This window comes from Myotis myotis, unplaced genomic scaffold (genome assembly GCF_014108235.1).
Source record: "Myotis myotis isolate mMyoMyo1 unplaced genomic scaffold, mMyoMyo1.p scaffold_m19_p_6, whole genome shotgun sequence".
Taxonomy (NCBI): domain Eukaryota; kingdom Metazoa; phylum Chordata; class Mammalia; order Chiroptera; family Vespertilionidae; genus Myotis; species Myotis myotis.
The window spans coordinates 55,869,993-55,890,457 of record NW_023416368.1 but is presented as its reverse complement, the minus strand read 5'-3'; the positions used below and the strand labels follow the sequence as shown (position 1 = coordinate 55,890,457).

The window sequence follows — 20,465 nt, the reverse complement described above, 5'->3', positions numbered from 1 at the left end:
ATAAGTTGGGAAAGAAAAGCTAAAAATACTTAAATTATAGCGAACTTTAATTTACATGATGTCTTTTGGCAGTGACAGTTCGGAACCCCATTGGAATCGACTGTGAACTGACCTATTCAGCGCTTCAGAAAATGCCTGGTGGTTATAAATACAAGGAGCGCCCAGCACGCAGAGGGAGGTGAGCGCTAGGGACTTCCAATCCCAAACTTACTACTGGCCACAGTCCAAATCCCACCAATCAACAGAAGCAAGGAGACACAAAAACAGTCTGTCTTTTTCCGGACAAAATTTCTTTTTATTTCAGGCACTTAAATGAGAACCATGCAAGTTCACTCGGGGGTAGACACAACATTCTTAGGGCAGGATGAGCAAACTTCAGAGTCAGATGGAGAATGAAACCCTTTGAGAAGTGGGGGAACCACAGAACTCACAGCACTGAAGGGGTCAGGATGCCCCGCTTGGCAGGTTCTCATTCCTCATTCACTCAAAGGTGGGGGAGGGGGGATACGGTGTTTCACCAGGTAATTTACTAATGAAAAACATTTTTCAACATCCTTGAAGAAAAACACTCAGATGATACTAACCGATTTTGGAGAATGTATTCCTCATGGGGATATTTCCACTGTCAAACCCAACACGCCAGGAGCATGAAAGTTAATGTACACATTCATATATACAAGGATGGCACTCTATGTATTTAGGTAATTCTCAGAGTACATTCCCGTAAAGACAATCTGACTGTTTCTACAGAAGGAAACTGTCCATGTTTAACCTCAACAATTCATTGCTACTTTACCAGGAATATTTTTCTCTTGTAAATTTAAATTATTGAGAGCTACTAAGTCAAATTAAGCTTCTTGAAATTTTTCAAATTTGCTTTTACTCATCATTTTTCTCCCTATTAGATAAAATGCCTATGAAACCAACTGGTAATCATGTTAACTTCCTGTTTATATAAGGACATCACATTCAAAACTTAAGATTTATTTCTAAGTTCTTCACCAAAATGAATATATTGTTTTTGTGTTACTACTTGCGTATATAAGTAGTTATAAATGCAAGGCCAAACTATGTTAGCAATATTAACATTGTGTCCTACACGCTGATCAGTGTGGCAGGGACCTGTTTAGCTGCTAATATTTAATATATTTAATATTAAAGTCATGACTCAAAATGAGATTTTAAGAAGAATCTTTGAGTTCTCTAAGGCTTCATCATTACCAGTCCTTTTGCTAATAACAGGAAAACTACCACTGATAGTATTTTACCATGTTATATTCAATCCTAACCACAACCTTCTATTCCCATTTTAGACAAGAGAACAGTTCAGCTCAGAAGAGTTAGCCAAGTTGGCCAACATTACAAAATAAAAGCGGATACAGGAGCCCAAGCCATGTCTTTTTGGCTCCAAATCCCGACCTCTTTCCTTCTCGAGTTGTGACTGCACCCAAACCCCCGATCAAATGAAACTACTAAACTATGCAACTCAAAATGTCAAGTCATACAGACGTGCCACACAGGCTACTTCATACCTTTAATCCTCTGAGACTTCCTGGGCTAGTTGGAGAGGAACTGGAGGATTTCGTAGATTTAGGGGTGGAGAGCTGGCTGCTGGGAGTTCCATTAACTGACAGGAGACACAAAGGTGAGAGAGGTCATTGAAAACTCCAGACAACCAGACCGTGTCCAAACACTAAGCACATGCATGAAGCTTCCATTCATTTAAAGCTCAAAGCAGATGGCAAATCAGCAAAAAGCAAACGCAACGCATCGTACTGTATCGCAGACAAAGTATTAGACAAATAAGGAGTGGAGCTAGGATTATTTTCAATAATAGTTTTCCAACGGTGACATAGACAAAGATATAGAACATTATGGAACTAGAGATGAGACTTGAGAACTTGTCCATATATCCTGCCTACCAGCAAGGGTAGGGATGAATGACTGTTATCTTTGCAATGGTTTCCTATGAAGATTGTCTCATAACCCCCAATATCTGCTATCTATATATATCAGCCTGAATAACCAAGACTTTCTATGGCTCTCCCAAATCAGTTCCACCATAATCCAAACACATTTTCTAAGTGCATTATTAATGGAAAAAGAAAATTAATGGTCATTTTCCTTGTAACATCTACTTATTTGTTTTGAAGGCTATACAAAAACATTCTTCAACTTCTTTTTATCTAGACTAGTTATTTCTAATTCATTTTCTTTTCTTCGCAGATTAACTTCCCCATCATTTAGCACATTTGATGTTTAGTTTTTTTTTATACACCCTCCTCCAAACTTCCACATACTTCTCAGGCTTAAAGTTCAAATCAGAGCCTACGCTTGGAAGAGTGCGGCCACTGCTGCTACAGGGGAAGGCAGGTCACAGAGTCTACACTACAGAATGCTCGCTACACAGTTCCACATGACTCATGCTTATTCCTGATTGATTCCCCTGGATCTATGTCTGCTGTAATTTCACAGCTGGTAGTTAACATCAAATATTGGTGTAATTTTTTTTCTTTTCTAAGGAGTATTTATAACCCCTTTTATCATGAATCTTTGATGCTTTTGCCCAATGTAGATCAAAACGGCCATTCATCTCTATGGAAAGCAAAGCAAAGTGCATCTCCTTTTCTTTTTGTAACATGAGAAAGCAGACACCTATTATTTTAAATGATGCTAATAAGTATAAAAAGCAAAATGCAGTCATAAAGGTCCTGACTAGGTGATTTAAAAAGGTGAACACCAGCGCTAGCTGATTTGGCTCAGTGGATAGAGTGTCAGCCTGAAGACAGAAGGGTCTTGGGTTCAATTCCTGTCAAGGGCACATGCCTGGGTTGTGGGCTCTATCCCCAGTAGGGGGCGTGAAGGAGGCAGCCAATCAATGATTTTTTCACATCACCGATGTCTCTCTCTCCCTCTCCTTCTCCCTTCTTCTCTAAATCAATAAAATATATATTTACAAAAAAAAAAACACAAAAAAACCCCAACCAATCAGATATAACAAACACAATTAAAAAAAAAAAAAAAAGATGAGTATGAGTCCTTGTGTGGAGGTAGAAGTCCTGGGTCTGGTATTTGGGATTAGATAAATCCTATGTCCACAGGGGTTGATAGGGACCCATGAAGTCATGTTTGCTTATGTATGGCTCATTTTAAAAAATTCAGTGAAGACCTGGCTGGGTGGCTCAGTTGGTTGGAGGGTCATCCGTACACTGAAGGGTTGAGGGTTTGATCCCCAGTCAGGGCACATAACTAGGATGTGGGTTCAATCTCTAGTTGGGGCATATATAGTAGGCAACAAATCAATATTTCTCTCTCACATAGATGACTGTCTGACTCTGTCTCTTTCTCGCTGTCTCTCTCTCTTTCTGAATCTCTTCTCCTCTCTCCCATCCCCTCTCTCTAAAAGTCAATGAACATGTCCTCTGGTGAGGATTAAAAAAAATTCAGTGAAAGTGAAAAATAGTTCTATTTACTTTTGAATTACCAAACTGTAACTTTTTTTCTAATTTAAAACTACTCAAAATAATTATCAGTTATCTACATTTTCTTAATAAATGTATGTGGGTATATAGAGTGCAAGTACAAAACAAGTAACTATCCAATTAATTAAAAACTTTTAAGAGTATTTACCAGCCCTGATTTTTTGCCAATTAAGTTAAATTTCAATTAATGTTATATCTTTTTAAAATTCTCTTTAAAGGGAACTGGTGGCAGGAATTCATATAAAATAGAGATGATTACGGACAACGAACTAGTCAAGTTGCTGTGAGCCTAGATGTTTTTTCCTACATACCACACAGAATCTGTATCGGCCACCAGTTCCTACTCAGTAAGTGCTGTTAGCTCTCAGTAATATTCAGACACCACACTAATATCAAAGCTCTCCTTGGAATGGAGATAGAAAAGGGACTAAAGGAGAAAAAATAAATTCCTGCCAATGATAATCTGTGTAATTGATCAATCTCCCTAACAGTACACCCCCGGCCTAAACAGGGTTTCTTAACGAAACTCACTGCCAGGGTTTAACTGCTGTCAGTACCGACATGTCCACGTTTCCCCCCAATAATTCTCATCCTAAAGAGACACTGTCGCATGGAGCCTCTAAATTCCCGACAGCATTTGGGAGGTCCTAATGAGCAGTCCTTAGTATCATTTGCTTGCACATCTGTCCAGTCTTTGGGAGGGGAAGTGGGACGTGGGACAGGGCTCCAGGGTGCCTTCTCCCTGACACTGCCGCCGCCCACTGGGAGGTGCACAACGACCAGCGGCATTGTGATGCTCCTACACCTTCATTACGCCCCTGATTCTCTCCCAAAGTGAGGCTTCTATCCGCCCCTCCCTCAACTTCAGGTAAGAAATAAACTTGGGGACTTTACTGTTTGCTTGTTTTCTCTGAATACTTTCAAAAATATTGGTCAATTATGAAAGCATCACAAGCTAAAAACCTAAAGGGAGAATTATGAAGGCTCCAATTATGGTAACTATTACCCACTTATGTTTTCCAGATTAACTTCTATGTGCTTCTTACACACTAGTTTGCTATTACAATAAATTGGAGTTTGGATGAGGAATGCAGTCAACCACAACACTCATGGGAATATTTCTGTCCCAAGATTGAAAAAGTAGAATATTATTTTTACAAAGTCACTAGCTCTGTTTGAAATTCCAAGGAGTCCCCTGGAGTTTTTTAAATGGTTAAGAGGTAGGCCACAGTTGAAGCGGTTTATAAAAGCAAGTTATACTTCTGGGTACTGTGGCTTTTAAAATACAAAACTCTTTCCTTGCTGGAAGTGGGGAAGAGAACACAATATTAGTAAATACAGACCTATTTATTGGTCAGTTTATTTTGTTTATGAGATTCCACATATAAGTAAGATCATGTGATGATTTTTCTTTCTCTGACTGACTGGCTTATTTCACGTAACATAATAATCTCCAGGTCCAGCATTGTGACATTTCTTTGAGTTAATAAAGCTATTGTAATAATCACAACTTGCATATCTTTCTCCATATGAACAACTATAAACCTACTTTTGCCCATCCCCACTTAGCAACTTTCTTCAGAATCACAGTGAAGTCCCAGCAACTGACTGGGGTCTCAGCGTTCTAGAACTGCATTGTGTGGTGAGGTTGATCTCTTAGAAAGAAGCCGCTTGCTCCCTGAAAGGTGATTTTAAAATCTCACACCTGCCCTGCCGGCGTGGCTCAGTGGTTGAGCATCGACCTATAAACCAGGAGGTCACGGTTCAATTCACAGTCAGGGCACATGCTTGGGTTGCAGGCTTAATCCCCAGTGTGGGGCGTGCAGGATTCTCTCTCATCATTGATGTTTCTCTCCCCTCTCTTTTCCTCTCTGAGATCAATAAAAATGTATTTAAAAAAAAAATCTCACACCGTTTACTTATGTAAGATCTATTCTATTATCCCAAATCTAAACATGGACTCAGTTAAAAATTTGGGGTACTGGAATGCGATGATTCGTGAATCAATTACTAAGCATTCCAAATTCAATGCAATGTAAAATGATATATGCATTTATTAGACTACTAGAGGCCTGGTGCATGGATTCATGCACCTGTGGGGTCCCTCGGCCTGACCTGCACCCTTTTGCAATCCGGGACCCCATCAGTGCAAGATTGGGGCCAAGGAGGGCTCCAGGGTGTATCTGGCCCGTTTCACCCAGTCCCAATTGGGGCCAATGGGCTGGCCAGTTGGGAAGGGGCCACAGGAGGTTGGCCGGCTAGGGAGGGATCAGGGAGGGTTCCAGGGCATGTCCGGCCTGTCTCGCCCAGTCCCGATTGGCCGAACCCTAGCAGCAAGCTAACCTACTGGTTGGATCATCTGCCCCCTGGTGGTCAGTGTGCATCATAGCTACTTTCAATATGTCAACTGGTCAAATGGTCGACCAGGTGCTTAGGCTTTTATATATATAGATGTTATGAAGCAGTTGGTCTGAAAGACAAATGTGGCTATGAAACATGCTTTCAGTTCAGTATGTTAATTTCCCTCTTTCGACCTCAGGGAGACAAAATTGGAATCATCATAATACCTGATTCTTGAAACACTCGCCCCACTTTTATTTGTTATTTTACTAAATAACAAATGACCAGCAACGACCAGCGGCATTGTGATGCTCCCACACCTTCATTATGCCCCTGATTCTCTCCCAAAGTGAGGCTTCTATCCCCCCCTCCCTCAACTTCAGGTAAGAAATAAACTTGGGGACTTTACTGTTTGCTTGTTTTTTCTGAATACTTTCAAAAATATTGGTCAATAATGAAAGCATCACAAGCTAGAAACCTAAAGGGAGAATTATGAAGGCGGTAACCCTATCACTAAACGAAAGCTAAGAACCTGACAAAAATCTACATCTTCCATAAGATAAGCTCAGTTCAGTGCATTTATGCAAATTTCCTACTATGTTAGCTTTCCCAGTGTGAGATACTTACAGAAAGCACCGTATAAGCTTAACAGCAGAAAGGTGCTTTCAGTTAAAAATACTCATATTTGTCTACACTTTTCAGAAGAGAAAGAAAGCATTGAGCCTATTAAGCTCAAGGTAGGCATGAAGGTGACAATAGAATAGTACAATTGTGTCTGTGGCCATTTTCACACTACCAACAAACTTTAGTCTTTTTCAATAGAATATTTTCCAAATCTGACTAGCAACTAACTCCTCCATCGCTTAGGACTGTGACTACACACAGACAGGCACTTGGCGACCTTCTGACAACGACCGGTTCTCCTGTAGGTAAGGGAGGCTGAAGCGCCCTCCGTACTGTGAAGCATTGCGTACTGCACAAAGGCACACTGGGACCAGCCAGATACAGTCATGGAAATGGAGCAAAGGAAACAGAAATGTGGCAAACAACAACAACAGAAACTCAGCTGAGTGACAAAGCCATACTAACCATGGCTCACCTGGGGATTTGGCTGTAGAGTAGGCACTGGAGTAGGGGCCACCCCTCTTTACTGTGCACATTCAGTATACACAGAGGAGGAGGAGGAGGAGACAGTAAGGAGAGTGGTTATTCAGCAGGCTTAAACTTGCACACAAACAGAAGGGTGAACCAACCTAGCCCAGAGAAAGTGGGGTGGGTGCTGAAGGGGGAAGCAGTGAACAGGAAAATGGCCCCCAAATGTAGTATTTTATAAAAATTGGATGCTTGAGACAGTTGTTGATTCTACTTTCACATGTTCTAGATTGCCACATGAAATCATGGTTTTTCACAAGCCTTTCCCAAGGGTGGGGAATGTCCAGCCCATGGGACGCATAAGGCCCAAGAAATCATTTGACCTGGCCCTGCCCAGGCATTAAGGGTGAGTTAATTGAAATGTCTGAACAAGTATAGCAGGCTTATTTTTAAGTTTATAATTTTATATGGCCTGAGAATTACATTATAAAGATCCAAATGGCCCTTGGCAGAAAAAAGATTCCCTGCCCCTGGCAATATCAGTTAAGTTATTCATAATTTTTATACTATAAACAAAGCTTGTAGGATTGATACATCAAGATGTTCATGGACGTTTTTATACTTTTTAAATACCAAAAGGCTCAAAATGATGACAAATCTATAGGCATAGGGCCCGAGAGAAGCTGAAGTACAGTTAAGTCTGACTTTTAAGTAAGTAAAGCACTTCTTTTCAAGAAGAATCACGGCTACTATTAAATTACTTGATGAAGGAAAAGCCTGTGGAAACCTATCGAGTAAATACATTGTTATGCTAGGTGTGTGTATGTGTAAGGTTTAAATTGGCAAGAGAAGAAAATGTCCACAACCATATAGCACAACATTTAAAATGCAAATATGGTCAAATGTGAAACTTCTACATACATATCAAGGAGAAGAATTGAACTAGTAAGATTGTTCTAAAAAAATGTGTCAGAACAAAACAAGCCAGTTTCTTAGACAACTTACTACAACTTTGAGAAACAGACTTCGACTTTTGGTTTTAAAAATCATGTCATCTACGTGTTGTTCTGGAACCTGGCTGCATACAAGCAGTGGGAAGACCAAGGATTCATAATCATTGAAGAAAACAAAAGGAGAGTGAAATGCTGCTCTTATGGCCATCATTCCTCTCCCATTCACTACCTGAAGCTGGTGACTTGCTGCGACGAGAGGGCCCAGGGCTCTTGGATCCAGAGTACTTAGCTGAGGAGCGAGAATACGATGACTTCAAGACGCGGCATTCTAGAAAGGAAGCAAAGTGCATTAAATAGATCTGGTGTTAACACTAGCCAGAGGAAGGTCACATGGGAAAGCAGTTGCCTGCCTGGAACCATTACCTGGTCATTTTTTTATTACCATCTGAAAAGTACACCTTGAGGCTACACATCTGTAACATCACCTCATTATTCCAGATGGACACAGAGAGCCCAGTGTCCTAACTTGATACACACACAAATCCTAATCTAAACATGTGCAACGGTGTTTGGACCGCAGCATGGACAGGCAGAAGCTACACTTTTATGATTCTTTCCAAATCTTGAACATATGTTGAAAGGGTATGCAGAACCCTAATTTATGAACCCCTTCCTGTCCCATCTTTCCAAAGTGTGGAGCACGAAACTGGAGGAAACTAAACAGTAACTTTGGTCTTCCCATAAATAGCCAAATAACGTGTAAGGTATTAGAGCTAAAGTAAGCAGTTCTAAATGACCAAGATGGACATCAAAGAAGTACTGGGAAATGAAATTATGCTAACATCAAGAAAGATGTAAAATACAGATGACATGTAAAAGCATATTTTGTGCAACCTTAATCATTCCTGAGAATCAGGGAGAACGTTACATGGGTCATAGGAAAGGACATGACCTGCAATTCTTTAAGGACTTGGCAGTCATATTATCAGTTTAAAGCAGGGCCAGTCCAAGAGACTATGTAAGACAGTACAGAAACACTCAAAGAAGTTTGGCAGCAGTGAAAGATGCAACAGGAAAACAAAGAGGACATCAATGAACCACAAGCACAAGGTAGATAAATTACCCAAGGCAACTGTGAAAGGGGGAGGACGAGGCAGAGGGGGGTTACATAGGAAGTTTGATTCTACAGAATGGACCATCCTGAATTTTTAAAAGTCAATGGATTGTCGTATTTATTTGGTAATATGTTTCTCTAATTCTGGACTGTCAGAATCACTACAAATGGAAGGAGTCCCCCTGAGTCTAATTTTTGAAAAACTTCCCTCAACATGAACTTAAAGAGTGAGATTGTATTTCTAATAACCCTCTCCTCCGTGAAATGTTATGCCTGTATGATTTTACCTTGTTACAGATGAAATTGATTTCACTGGTGAAAATAATCACTATTACTGTAATAGGTTTATATTTAAAGCAATATTTCCAGAAACTATAAGGAAATAACCAAGGTTATTGATAATTAATTGAAAACTCCATCTATTGGCTAAAAGAAAAAGAAAAGAACTATCCTACCCCATCAATGAAAACTGCATTATTTTTCTACATATATAAACAATACATGTCACTGCTTTTCTAAAGTTACAAACAAAACAGTAAGGTAAAAATCATTAACAACAACTTAGTTGTTATTATTTTTTGTATCTCTTTATGGACATTGGAAATGTACAACTAACTGTTTTTCAAGTTTAACACTGTCCATACAATTAAGGTAGCACAACCGGCATCCATTCTGAAAGAGGGCAGGAAATTCATTTCTAAGGCAAAACAATGCAGTAAAGAGAACAAAATTGCTAAAAATGAAAATTACTTAACTATTGACTTGGGGTTGGTTGTGTGTGTTTTGTTTTCACAACTAGGTAAATACTTTGATTTTATTCTCTACTTCCATTAATTCAAAGATAGTGCTGCCAATGCCATCTTTCTTCAAAAATGAGCTAAGGCCCACTTAACATGCCCCAAGCGCAGTACTACATCCCAAACCCCTGTTTCAGGGTTACAGAGGTGGTCCAGGAACCGCCTTACCGCTGTGATCCAGGACAAAGTCATCTTGGGCATAACGGAATTTTTCAGGTCCACATGCAATAAAAACATCATCATCGCCAAAAAAATCTTGCAGGCAAGTAACCTAGAAAAAAAAAATCACATCCAAGAAACAAATTAGAAATGTTAGACATGAAGTAAAAAGTCAGCAAAATTAAATACATTTTTTTTAGGTGGGACATGCTTTATTATGAACAAAGCAGCCCAAATTAAATACATTTTTATGCCTCACTTAAAATATTGAGTTGGAATGAAAAGCTGTTTGGTATCACATTTCCAAGAATTTTGCTCTTCACAAGGTGCTTTCAGAGTGTCTCCTGACCTCAGAACACCAGAATGAGGTGGTCACAGCCAGTACCAATATTCCTGTCTACCCATGAGGTCAAGGACGCACACGCAAGGTAGAGCAATGTTTTCCAGGTTTCTGATTAATGGGCGGCAAAGCTGGGGTGGATGGGGTCTCTGCTCTTGGTTTAGTCTCTTTACTACCTACCCTCCCTCACTCTCCCAGCAGCTCCGCCTCCCAGCATGGCACCCTGGCCATGACTCTCTGTACCTCCGGTAGAGTGAACCTTTGGGTATTTGGGGGATTCATGTATGAAAACTGCTTGGAAAGATACAGGATTCCCCCTTTATCTGTGGGGGTCAGGGGGGCGGAGTACATTTCAAGACCCCTCAGTGGATGCCTGAAACCTTGGATCAGGGGTCCTCAAACTACGGCCCGCGGGCCACACGCGGCCCGCCAAAAACATTTATCCGGCCCGCCGGGTGTTTTTGCTGCCGCTGTGTGCATAGGAATTTGTTCATAGTTTTTTTTTAAACTATAGTTCGGCCCTCCAACCGTCTGAGGGACAGTGAACTGGCCCCCTGTTTAAAAAGTTTGAGGACCCCTGCTTGGATTGTAGTACCAAACTCTATACACACACACCCTTTCACTTAAAGGAAGCGCTATGCCTTCTCTTTGGCATATCTGAATTGGCAGCATCACTACTTTCATGCCTTGGGGTCATGATTAAATAAAACGAGGGTGACCTGAACACAGCACTGCGATACCAGGACAGTAACAGGGTCCCTAAATCCCAGTAGTCACTGCTCCCCTAGTTTTAGGCATCACTGTTCTCACAGGTGTGGAAAGAAAGATTGCAATGTTATGTTCTGTCTCAAAGGTACCAGGGCGACCACACACCACTGCGGGGCTTTCTTCATTGACAAGACGATGCTCCTTCTTAGGGCACCCAGGAGAGACCCACCAGGCCCCTCCCTCCTCCCCCCACTCTTAACTTTGCCATTTCTCCTGCATCATTACTTCCATCATTACCTCCGCCTCAGCCACATCAACACTACCTTGCGTTCCCTATCTGCACAGTGCTGGTGTTTCTTTTTTGTGAAACAGCTTTATTGAGACATAATTCACGTACCATACAATTTAAAGTATACAACGTGCTGGTTTTAGTATATTCAGAGTTCTGCAACCATCACCACAACCTTTTAGAGTATTTTCATCACCTAAAAGGCAATCCCATGTCCATTAACAGTCACTCTCCAGGCCTCCCTCTCCTCATCCCTAGGCACCCATAAAATATTTTCTGTCTATGGATTTGCCTACTTCGGACATTTCCTATTAATGAAACCATACAACATATGGCATTTTGCAACTGGTTTCTTTCACATAGCGTGTTTACAAGGTTGGAGCACATATCAGTACTTCATTCCTTTCTATGGCTGAATGAATAAATACTCGGTTACATGCATATACAGCATTGTGTTTATCCAGTCCTGTTTATGGATGACATTTGGGTCACGTCTATCTCAGTGCTGGCTCTTGCCACTGTATTTCTGCTCCTGCTGATCCTCAGGCAGAGTTGCCTTTCTGACCACCCTTTAGTGCCATGACCTCCAGATGGGCACATATACTTCCTGGTCATCATTTCCTAGGCTCTAGGAGAGTGCTAGCTTTGCTGAATGCTCAATACATTTTTGTTGATGGAACTGTGGCTTGGTATGGAGTTGTTCCTATTGGAATTGAGTTCACAGACACAGAATAACTTCTCTGGGGTGGGTGGTGCCACCGATGCCATCTACTTTGCCATCTCCACCACCATGTAATGCACTTATTTCCTGTGGTTGAATTTCACACGTACATGGGACAAGATGTTTCATTGTTGCTAGCAGTGCCCCAAACTCAGTTGATACTTTTTAAGTGAAAACATCTAGTAAAATGCCGAGGTCTAATGTAAGTTAACACTCTCTCCCCAACAGGAGCCACATTAATTTACTGCTGTGTATGCATTCTAACTTTGATCAAGTACCAGCTATATGCCAGGCATAAACAGAAGACAAGAAGCACATAGTCTAGTCATGGAGATGGACAAGAAAATTAATAATTACAGTGCAAAATGTTACACTAGGAGGATGCTGTAATAGAACATCTGCTATGAAATATGGAAGTATAAAGAATAAATAACAATGAAAATAGCATCCCATAAAATAAAATATTCAATAGCTAAGACTAGGGGGGTAGGGAAAGCCAGGGGAAGGTCAATGGGGGAAAAAAGGAGACATATGTACCACTATTTGTAATACTTTAAACAAGAAAAAAAATTTAAAAAATAGCTAAGACTATTTCATATGTTTGGACACTCAAATAATTCTATCTTAAAACTTATTTCTTGTTCTTTAACTCTGGTGGTCTGTTTGTTCCTTTTATCATAAAATTTAAAAAAAAACACACAGATGTAACCTTGAGTTAGGGGCCATGTCACTACATCTGATTCGGAAAAAAAAAAAGCAATACCATGAATAATATCTCAAAGTCATTTTTAACATGGGTAAGGAAAAGGGTATCAGTTTAGAAGACCTCCTGTTTGCTTTTAATTCCTTCTTCAATGCAAGAAGCTCTTCAGGGATAATGGGTGCTATGTGGCTTATAAGAGAAAGCTACACAAATGAGGGGAAAGTAATATTTCTGCTAAGGTACGAAATTAAAGCAATCAGCAGTATCTAATGGGAGACGTCCAACTGAGAAATAATGTATCTATGGGAGCATATCTAAGCTCTCCAAATGAATGTGGGCCGTTAAAAAACAGTAATTTTTCGGTCCTTCAGTAGACAGATTAATTAGGTCAAGGGGAATAGGTGGCAGCCATAATTTCAGTGCTAGTTCTTAACAGATTGCCACAACCACTTTTCTTTTTCTTTCTCTATTTGGTCTCTATTACAGGATATCGAGACGGATACAAAGACTTAAAATACTATGCACATACTAGGAGCATAGAAAATCCTTCCCTCAAAATAAAAAAGGCAGAGGACACAGGATTGCCATCTTCCCTGCACACTGCATTGTGATCCAGAGGAGGTCTCCATTTCCCGAGCCATTGGCGCTCTTTGGTAAGCGTGTTATTTCTTTCCCTTTCCAGAGTGACAAAGGAGAGGATGGGAAAGCAGGTTGGCTTTCTCTAAGAGCTCTTCTTCCTAAAAAATTCTGAAGTCTATTTTTGTTTCTAAGGAAAGCTTACATATTTATATTTTTGGAGACTTCTTTTGGAAAAGTGGAGTGCACTCTTCTGGAGAGGGAAGAAAAGGAACACTATTTTAAGTAGGTAAACAGTATTGTCCACTTGGGACTTATTTCTGTTCAAATTCAGTCAAAAAAATCTTCATGCCCTTCACATCCAGGTGTTCCTTCAAAGCTCTGTAATTTGTCCAACATAGACATTACCATTGAGGTAGTGGTCTGGTTTTGTGTCCAGATGTCTCAGCGGAGCTGCATACATACAGGATCCTTGTCTAGCTCATCACTATAATTCTAGCAGAGTACATGGCACCTAACATGCAGGCTTTGTTAAATACATTTCTGTTGAAATAAAAAAATGCTTTGAGTCCCTCTTCCTGTAGGGCAGCGGTTCTCAACCTGTGGGTTGCGACTCCTTGGGGGGTCAAACGACCCTTTCACAGGGGTCGCCTAAGACCATCGGAAAACACATATATAATTACATATTGTTTTTGTGATTAATCACTATGCTTTAATTATGTTAAATTTGTAACAATGAAATTGGGGGTCACCACAACATGAGGAACTGTATTAAAGGGTAGTGGCATTAGGATGTTTGAGAACCACTGCTCTAAGGAACCCTCTCTAGAGGAGACATCTACACTCTTTCTGTGAATTCCTGTCAACCCATGCAAGGCAGTCCTTGTTATAGGACGTATGATGTTGGCTTTCTAAGCCAAGGTAATCTATAAGCTCCTTGAACACACCAGTCACATCCTATAGCTCCTTAAAGAAGTTATTCCGCAAACAGTTGATCAAATTTTGGCCCTAGAGTAACTTTCTAAAAACTCATCTTAGATGACATAAGCTCTAATTGAGGAATTAAATGTCTTTCATCATTATTTCAGGGTGATTTGAGAAAAAGATACTTGTGAAATCTACTACTACAGCCATTCAATAGAGGGGATTCAAAGCAAAGTAATTTGCTATTCAACCTTCCATTTGTTGGAATTCAGAGACCTGAGGTTGTATTTAATAACGAGCTCCTGAGGTACTTTCCAAGCATATTTGGTTTAACAGTCCAAGATCTGATAAAAATGCAAAAGAAACATCATTGGATCTCAGTGAGAGACTAGCTTAAACTGGCATCAACTTATCTAAATATAGTCAGGGTCAAAATCTTAGCACCCTTGAAATGTCTAGCTCATAGAACAAGGACCACATTTTGTAGAAAAAAAAATAATGTTAATAATGGGTATCAGGAGTATAAAATGCACCTTGGAAATTTTTAATAGATTTTCTTTCATTTTAACTGTGTGTGTGTGTGTGTGTGTGAGAGAGAGAGAGAGAGAGAGAGAGAGAGAGAGAGAGAGAGAGAGAGAGAAATGAAAGTCCATATCTCCCATTGAAATTAAATGCTTTCATCATTCAGCTTTAAAGGGCTGTGGCTACTGAAGAGTAATTAAACAAACAAAAATAATTTTCTAGCTCACTTCTAAAGAGGATTTGAAGGAGCTCAGAAAAGAAGTCTAGTAAGTGGCTTATATTTGAAATTAAAATTATTACATAAGCTTTTAATGGAACTGCATTAATATCCTTATTGTTTCTTCCTAAGAATGGTCACGTTACAAGTCATATTGTCAAAAGGGAACTGCACTTAATTTTGAACCCCTCCCAAAGGCTTCTCTACCATACATAATTTTTCCATCATGCAAACAAATAGAAATACAGCATTTAAAGATATAAAGAAAGTCCAAAGGACAATTTTAACATACAATAAAGGGTAAGCCTAATAGCTTTTGAGCCATTATCTGTCTATTGCTAGCAGGGGACATTTAAAAAAAGAAAAGACTGCCCTTGCAGATGCTTAAAAGCCATCAGCTCAGCAAACTGAGTTCACCATAACTAACATTATCCCAGACACCCACCACCACCACCACCACCACCTTTTTTAACCAGTTCTATCTCTAGAATATAAGATCTGCTAAAATGGGGAAACCATATCTGAAATAAAGAAAAGGTTAATTCATTTGGTTCCTCCAAAATGTTAGGAACAACACCAGAAAACCAAATTCACAGAGCAGCAAGCAGGGGCTCAGATTCTCTCTCCATTTCTTTACTCTCCACTCAGAATATAATTAGCATAAATAGCCTGCTTTGTTCCCAGTAAATGTTGGCGGGCATACAGTAAGGGAAGGATCCCATTCTACAGCAAAAAGCCAGCTACTCAGAATAGCAATGTTTTTCAGTTTCCTGTAAAACCATTCAGCCTGGCACTCACCCACCATCTGGTTGCCATGGAAACAGAACTGAAGCTAAAAGATGGCAGTACTTACAGTAAAAGGCTTCTTAATTGCATCTACAGACAACTCCCTGCATTTGGTTTGCTTCCATTAAAAAATACTGGATCTAACCTTCCTCCTCCCACGATAGGTTCCTCATAATGACTGTTCACTAATCATGACTAATCATAGAACCTTGAGAGCAACCATTTGGTTTCAGTAAATATCTCTATCCACAGGATGAAAGGGTCTTGAAAAATTCATAGATATTCAGCTACCAAATGTATTCCGGGAGCAGAGACAATGACCACTCTTCCTATTAAATAGGTAATTTCAAAGCTGACCCTCTGACTGCCCCCACTGAGGGCCCCAGTTTTAATTCCCTCAGGGAAAAATTCCAAATCTGCTCCAGAGCTTTCCACTAAGGGAGGGAGGCTGGAGCAAAATTTTAGCAGAATTCGGGACAGGAAGTCAGAGGAAACCTATTAAGCCAACCACCGTGAGATTTTCTCTAATTGTCACGTCTGGAGCTAAACGTTTTCAAACAGATGTCACCAGAACCTGAGTCAACACTCTCTGGGACTCAGTTATCTTCAAATAATAAACAAAAAGGTAAATCATCAGAGTTACAGAAGAGGTGACTGAGAACCAAAGGGAAAGGCAACAATTTTCTAACCCAAATCTTTGTTCCCAACAGGAAGGGGGAGGGAACCAGCAGGGAATACCTAACTACACATTACACACAAGGAGTCTCATTTACACATAACTTGCACTCGCCCTCAAAACAACCTAGTGAAGTCGGCATCATGATTCCCATTCTACAGGAAAAGAAACAGGCTCAGAGAGGTTCAGTAAATTGCTTGAGGTTACACAGTCTGTAAGGGAGGAGCCGAGATCTGAACTCTGCCTATCTGACTTTGTACTTGATCACACAATGTTCCCCTAAAGAAGAAAACAGTGTGATTTAAAATCTACGAAAAACAACATAAGACAGTTTATTAAGTCAGAGAAGTTTTTATAGTTGTCTAAAACCGAAATAACCAGGCCATTTTTCTCTGTCTTACTTTTATGAGTAAATGAATGAAAAGTATGCAAGCTTAAATCTAGAATTTTTTTTAAAGGATCAACTTCTAAGTAATGTCATAAGGTCAGCACAAGTTCGGGCCAATCTCTTTACTTTAAGGAATAATGAGTATGTTCTGAAATTGATATCTTCAAACAAATTGGCTAACTCTTTCTGAAAACAAATTAAAAGCACAAGTTAGCATCATATGGTTTTAGAATAGGACTCCATTTGCTGCCAAACTAGAAACTGTAAGAGTATAAATATGTATTACTATTATAACCTTTAAATTTTTAACATAAAGGCAAAACCGCCAACGTTTTCCAGAAATATATTCTCTGCACACAAAAACCCATCCTCGGATTAGTCTACACCTTTGGCATCAGTTTAGCATATGTTGAGCACATCCAGGTAGCTAAGACCTTCCTTGGAATAGAGACTAAAAGAACCATCAGTTAAGGTGGTATGAAAAAACTCTGTCGGTTAATTCTACACTTGTTCTGAGAAACATCAACCACTCAGCACTGTCAGCACAAACATGTTACTATGGTCTAATATCGTAGGGCTATTTAGGTTTATAGGAAAATCATCCCTATGTGAAAAAAAAAATCATGTCCTCTTTTTAGGTTCCTTTCATCTTAATAAAATTATTTTTCTCCTCCCTTGCCATCATGCTCTGAACTTTCACTTCTTACATCAAAAAAATCCCCCCATGACCCTTTAAGCAGCTCCTCTGCCCACTTCTAACTTTGGGCACTTAATATTTGGTGGGCTTAGCAGTGATGGCGAACCTTTTGAACTCGGCGTGTCAGCACTTTGAAAAACCCTAACTTAAGTCTGGTGCCGTGTCACATATAGAAATTTTTTGATATTTGCAACCATAGTAAAACAAAGATTTATATTTTTTATATTTATTTTATATATTTAAATGCCATTTAACAAAGAAAAATCAACCAAAAAAATGAGTTCGCGTGTCACCTCTGACACGCGTGTCATAGATTCGCCATCACTGACTTAGGGAGACATATTTCTAGTTAAAAAAAAATTAGTGTATGACACGAGTAAACTGGGTGAGGGTTAGAGACTTTGACTGTCATTCCACTGTCTAATGACAAAGTTCCTCCCCTCTGTGTATTTCCTAGTTTTATTTATTTTTCTTTTTACTTTTTTTATTGTTTAAAGTATTACAAATAATAGTACATATGTCCCCCCTCCTTTTTTTCCCATTGACCTCCCCCCGACCTTCCATACCTCCTCCCCTACATGCCCTCCCCCTCCCCCACTATCTTGTGTCCATTGGTTATGCTTATATGCATGCACACAAGTCCTTCGGTTGATCTCTCACCCCCCCCCCCCCCCACAACCTTCCCTGCCTTCCGGCTGCAGTTTGACAGTCTGTTCAATGCTTCTCTGCCTCTATCTATTTTTGTTCATCAGTTTATAATGTTTTTTATTATCCATAAATGAGTGAGATCATGTGGTATTTATCATTCACCGACTGGCTTATTTCACTTAGCATAATGCTCTCCAGTTCCATCCACGCTGTTGCAAATGGTAAGAATTCCTTCTTTTTTACAGCAGCGTAGTATTCCATTGTGTAGATGTACCACAGTTTTCTAATCCACTCATCTGCTGATGGGCATTTAGGCTGTTTCCAAATCTTAGCTATTGTAAATTGTGCTGCAATGAACATAGGGGTACATATATCCTTTTTGACTGGTGTTTCTGTTTTCTTGGGATATATTCCTAGAGGGGGTATTATTTTTTGAGGAAACTCCATACTGTTCTCCACAGTGGCAGCACCATTCTGCATTCCCACCAGCAGTGAAGGAGGATTCCTTTTTCTCTGCATCCTCTCCAGCACTTGTTTGTTGATTTGTTGATGATAGCCATTCTGACAGGTGTGAGATGGTATCTCATTGTTGTTTTGATTTGTATCTCTCGGATATTTGAGCATGTTTCCATATGTCTCTTGGCTTCCTGTATGTCCTCTTTCAAAAAGTGTCTGTTAAGGTCCTTTGCCCATTTTTTGATTGGATTGTTTAACTCCCTTTTGTTAAGTTGTATGAGTTCCCTGTAAATGCTGGAGATTAAACCCTTATCTGAGATAACATCGGCAAATATGTCCTCCCATTTATGGGCTTTCTTGTTGTTTTGTTGATAGTGTGGGTCAGGCTGATAAGTAGGCTAGTTCTGAGTCCAAATAAATGGGGGCAGTTCTGAGCTGTGGGAAACATGAGACTTTGATTTCTCTAGCTGCATCACATGACAAGAAATAGAAATTTTCATTTCAATCATGATGTTCATTTTCAAACATCAATCCCACAGGAAAAGCAAGGAGAGAAAGTTTCCCCAGGGCGGTCTTCAGAAGGGCTCATCTCTACAGCCAAAGAAATTCTCTGAATAAGTCACGTGCCTATGGCGAGTCAGAAACGAAAAGTATGCCATCCATTTGAATCATTCATGGCAACATTTTGAAACATGAACTTGATATTTGCTGAGGCAAAGACCACAATTAGATTTTTCTGTTTGGAAGGCACCTGTTCCTGAAACACAGCCAAAACTGGTCACCCTAACATACAACTGATTTGCAAGTTGTTAAAATAAGCACTTAGTTGGATAGCTCAGCAGTTAGATTCGTTGACTTATCAAGACCTGCTCTAAAAAACGCAAATGCCTCCCTGGCCGGGTGGCTCAGTTGGACACCAGGTAGCAGGCTTGATCCTCCATTAGGGCACAAGCAAGAGTCAACCAGCAGCAAATGTATGTTTCTCTCTCTTTCCTAAAAAAAATTAATCAATAAAAGAATTTAAAATAAATGCAAATACCCATAGAGGGGCCGTGTCTATTGATTGTGCACCTCTTCTTACATTGATGTGGAACTTTAGAATAAAGGTAGAAAAATTCTTTGTTTGTTTTCATTTTAAGGTAATTTACATACTTAAGTAATTTAGGACCAAAGAGTACGGCAAAAATGTCCAGCACCCAGAATTAACAAATATTATTTTTTCATGTTTGCCTCAGCTCCCATTAATATAGGGAAATAAAACACTGTAAGTTACAAAAATCTCTTTTGTTCCTGGTCCCCAGCCCAATTTTTCCTCCCTCCCTCCCTTCCTTCCTTACCAACCCAGGAAAATTCTGTCAAGTATTTTCTTGGGTCCTTCCAAACCATGTTCTTCGACTTTGGGCTACAGATGCATATATCCACAGACAACCAGGAATTTTGTTTAGTGTGTTGTAAAAATGTTATGTGTGGTATATCATACCAAATACATCATCCTGAAGTTTCCTTTTTTCACTCAGTATTGATTTTGCAACCTAACCAGGTCTTAGTTTTTCTTACTTATTCTCCCCCCCCTTTTTTTTTAGCTCACTGATCTATTCCTAAAGTTTTTGTTTTTTAAAAAGTATCATTTTACCATTTAACATGATTATTACTTTTGAAAAATTACAAAGGTAAACTCTACATACCCTCAATACTTCCAAATTCTTTCAAATAAATCTGACTTCCTCAGGATGTTCATTTTAGTGTCTATCTGATAACTATTATAGTGTGACTAAGTTCTCAGATGGGAGAAAAATGTGTGAGACAATTCACTCTTTGCCCACAGACTTCATCTCCAATTAGGAGACAGAGTGTGCAGCAAGTGCCTGACATTTCCG

At 39.7% G+C, this 20,465-nt stretch overlaps 1 protein-coding gene across 8 annotated transcripts in view; it reads right to left on the bottom strand.

Moving 5' to 3' along the window:
* DCLK2 (doublecortin like kinase 2) overlaps window positions 1–20,465 on the bottom strand; it is a 140,475-nt gene that overhangs the window by 43,377 nt on the left and 76,633 nt on the right. For 5 of the 8 annotated variants that reach the window (XR_004968352.1, XM_036314367.1, XM_036314361.1 and 2 more), the window contains exons 3-6: window positions 9,947–10,049; window positions 8,097–8,195; window positions 6,922–6,972; window positions 1,533–1,627 (exon numbers count right to left, since the gene is read on the bottom strand). Coding sequence is in view for 6 of the 8 variants with exons in the window: in XM_036314367.1 (XP_036170260.1) it covers window positions 1,533–1,627; window positions 6,922–6,972; window positions 8,097–8,195; window positions 9,947–10,049 (348 nt within the window). In the remaining 2 variants the exon portion in view is untranslated. The remainder of the gene's footprint in view (window positions 1–1,532; window positions 1,628–6,921; window positions 6,973–8,096; window positions 8,196–9,946; window positions 10,050–20,465) is intronic. The other 3 variants (XR_004968353.1, XM_036314364.1, XM_036314365.1) reach the window with 1 other exon arrangement.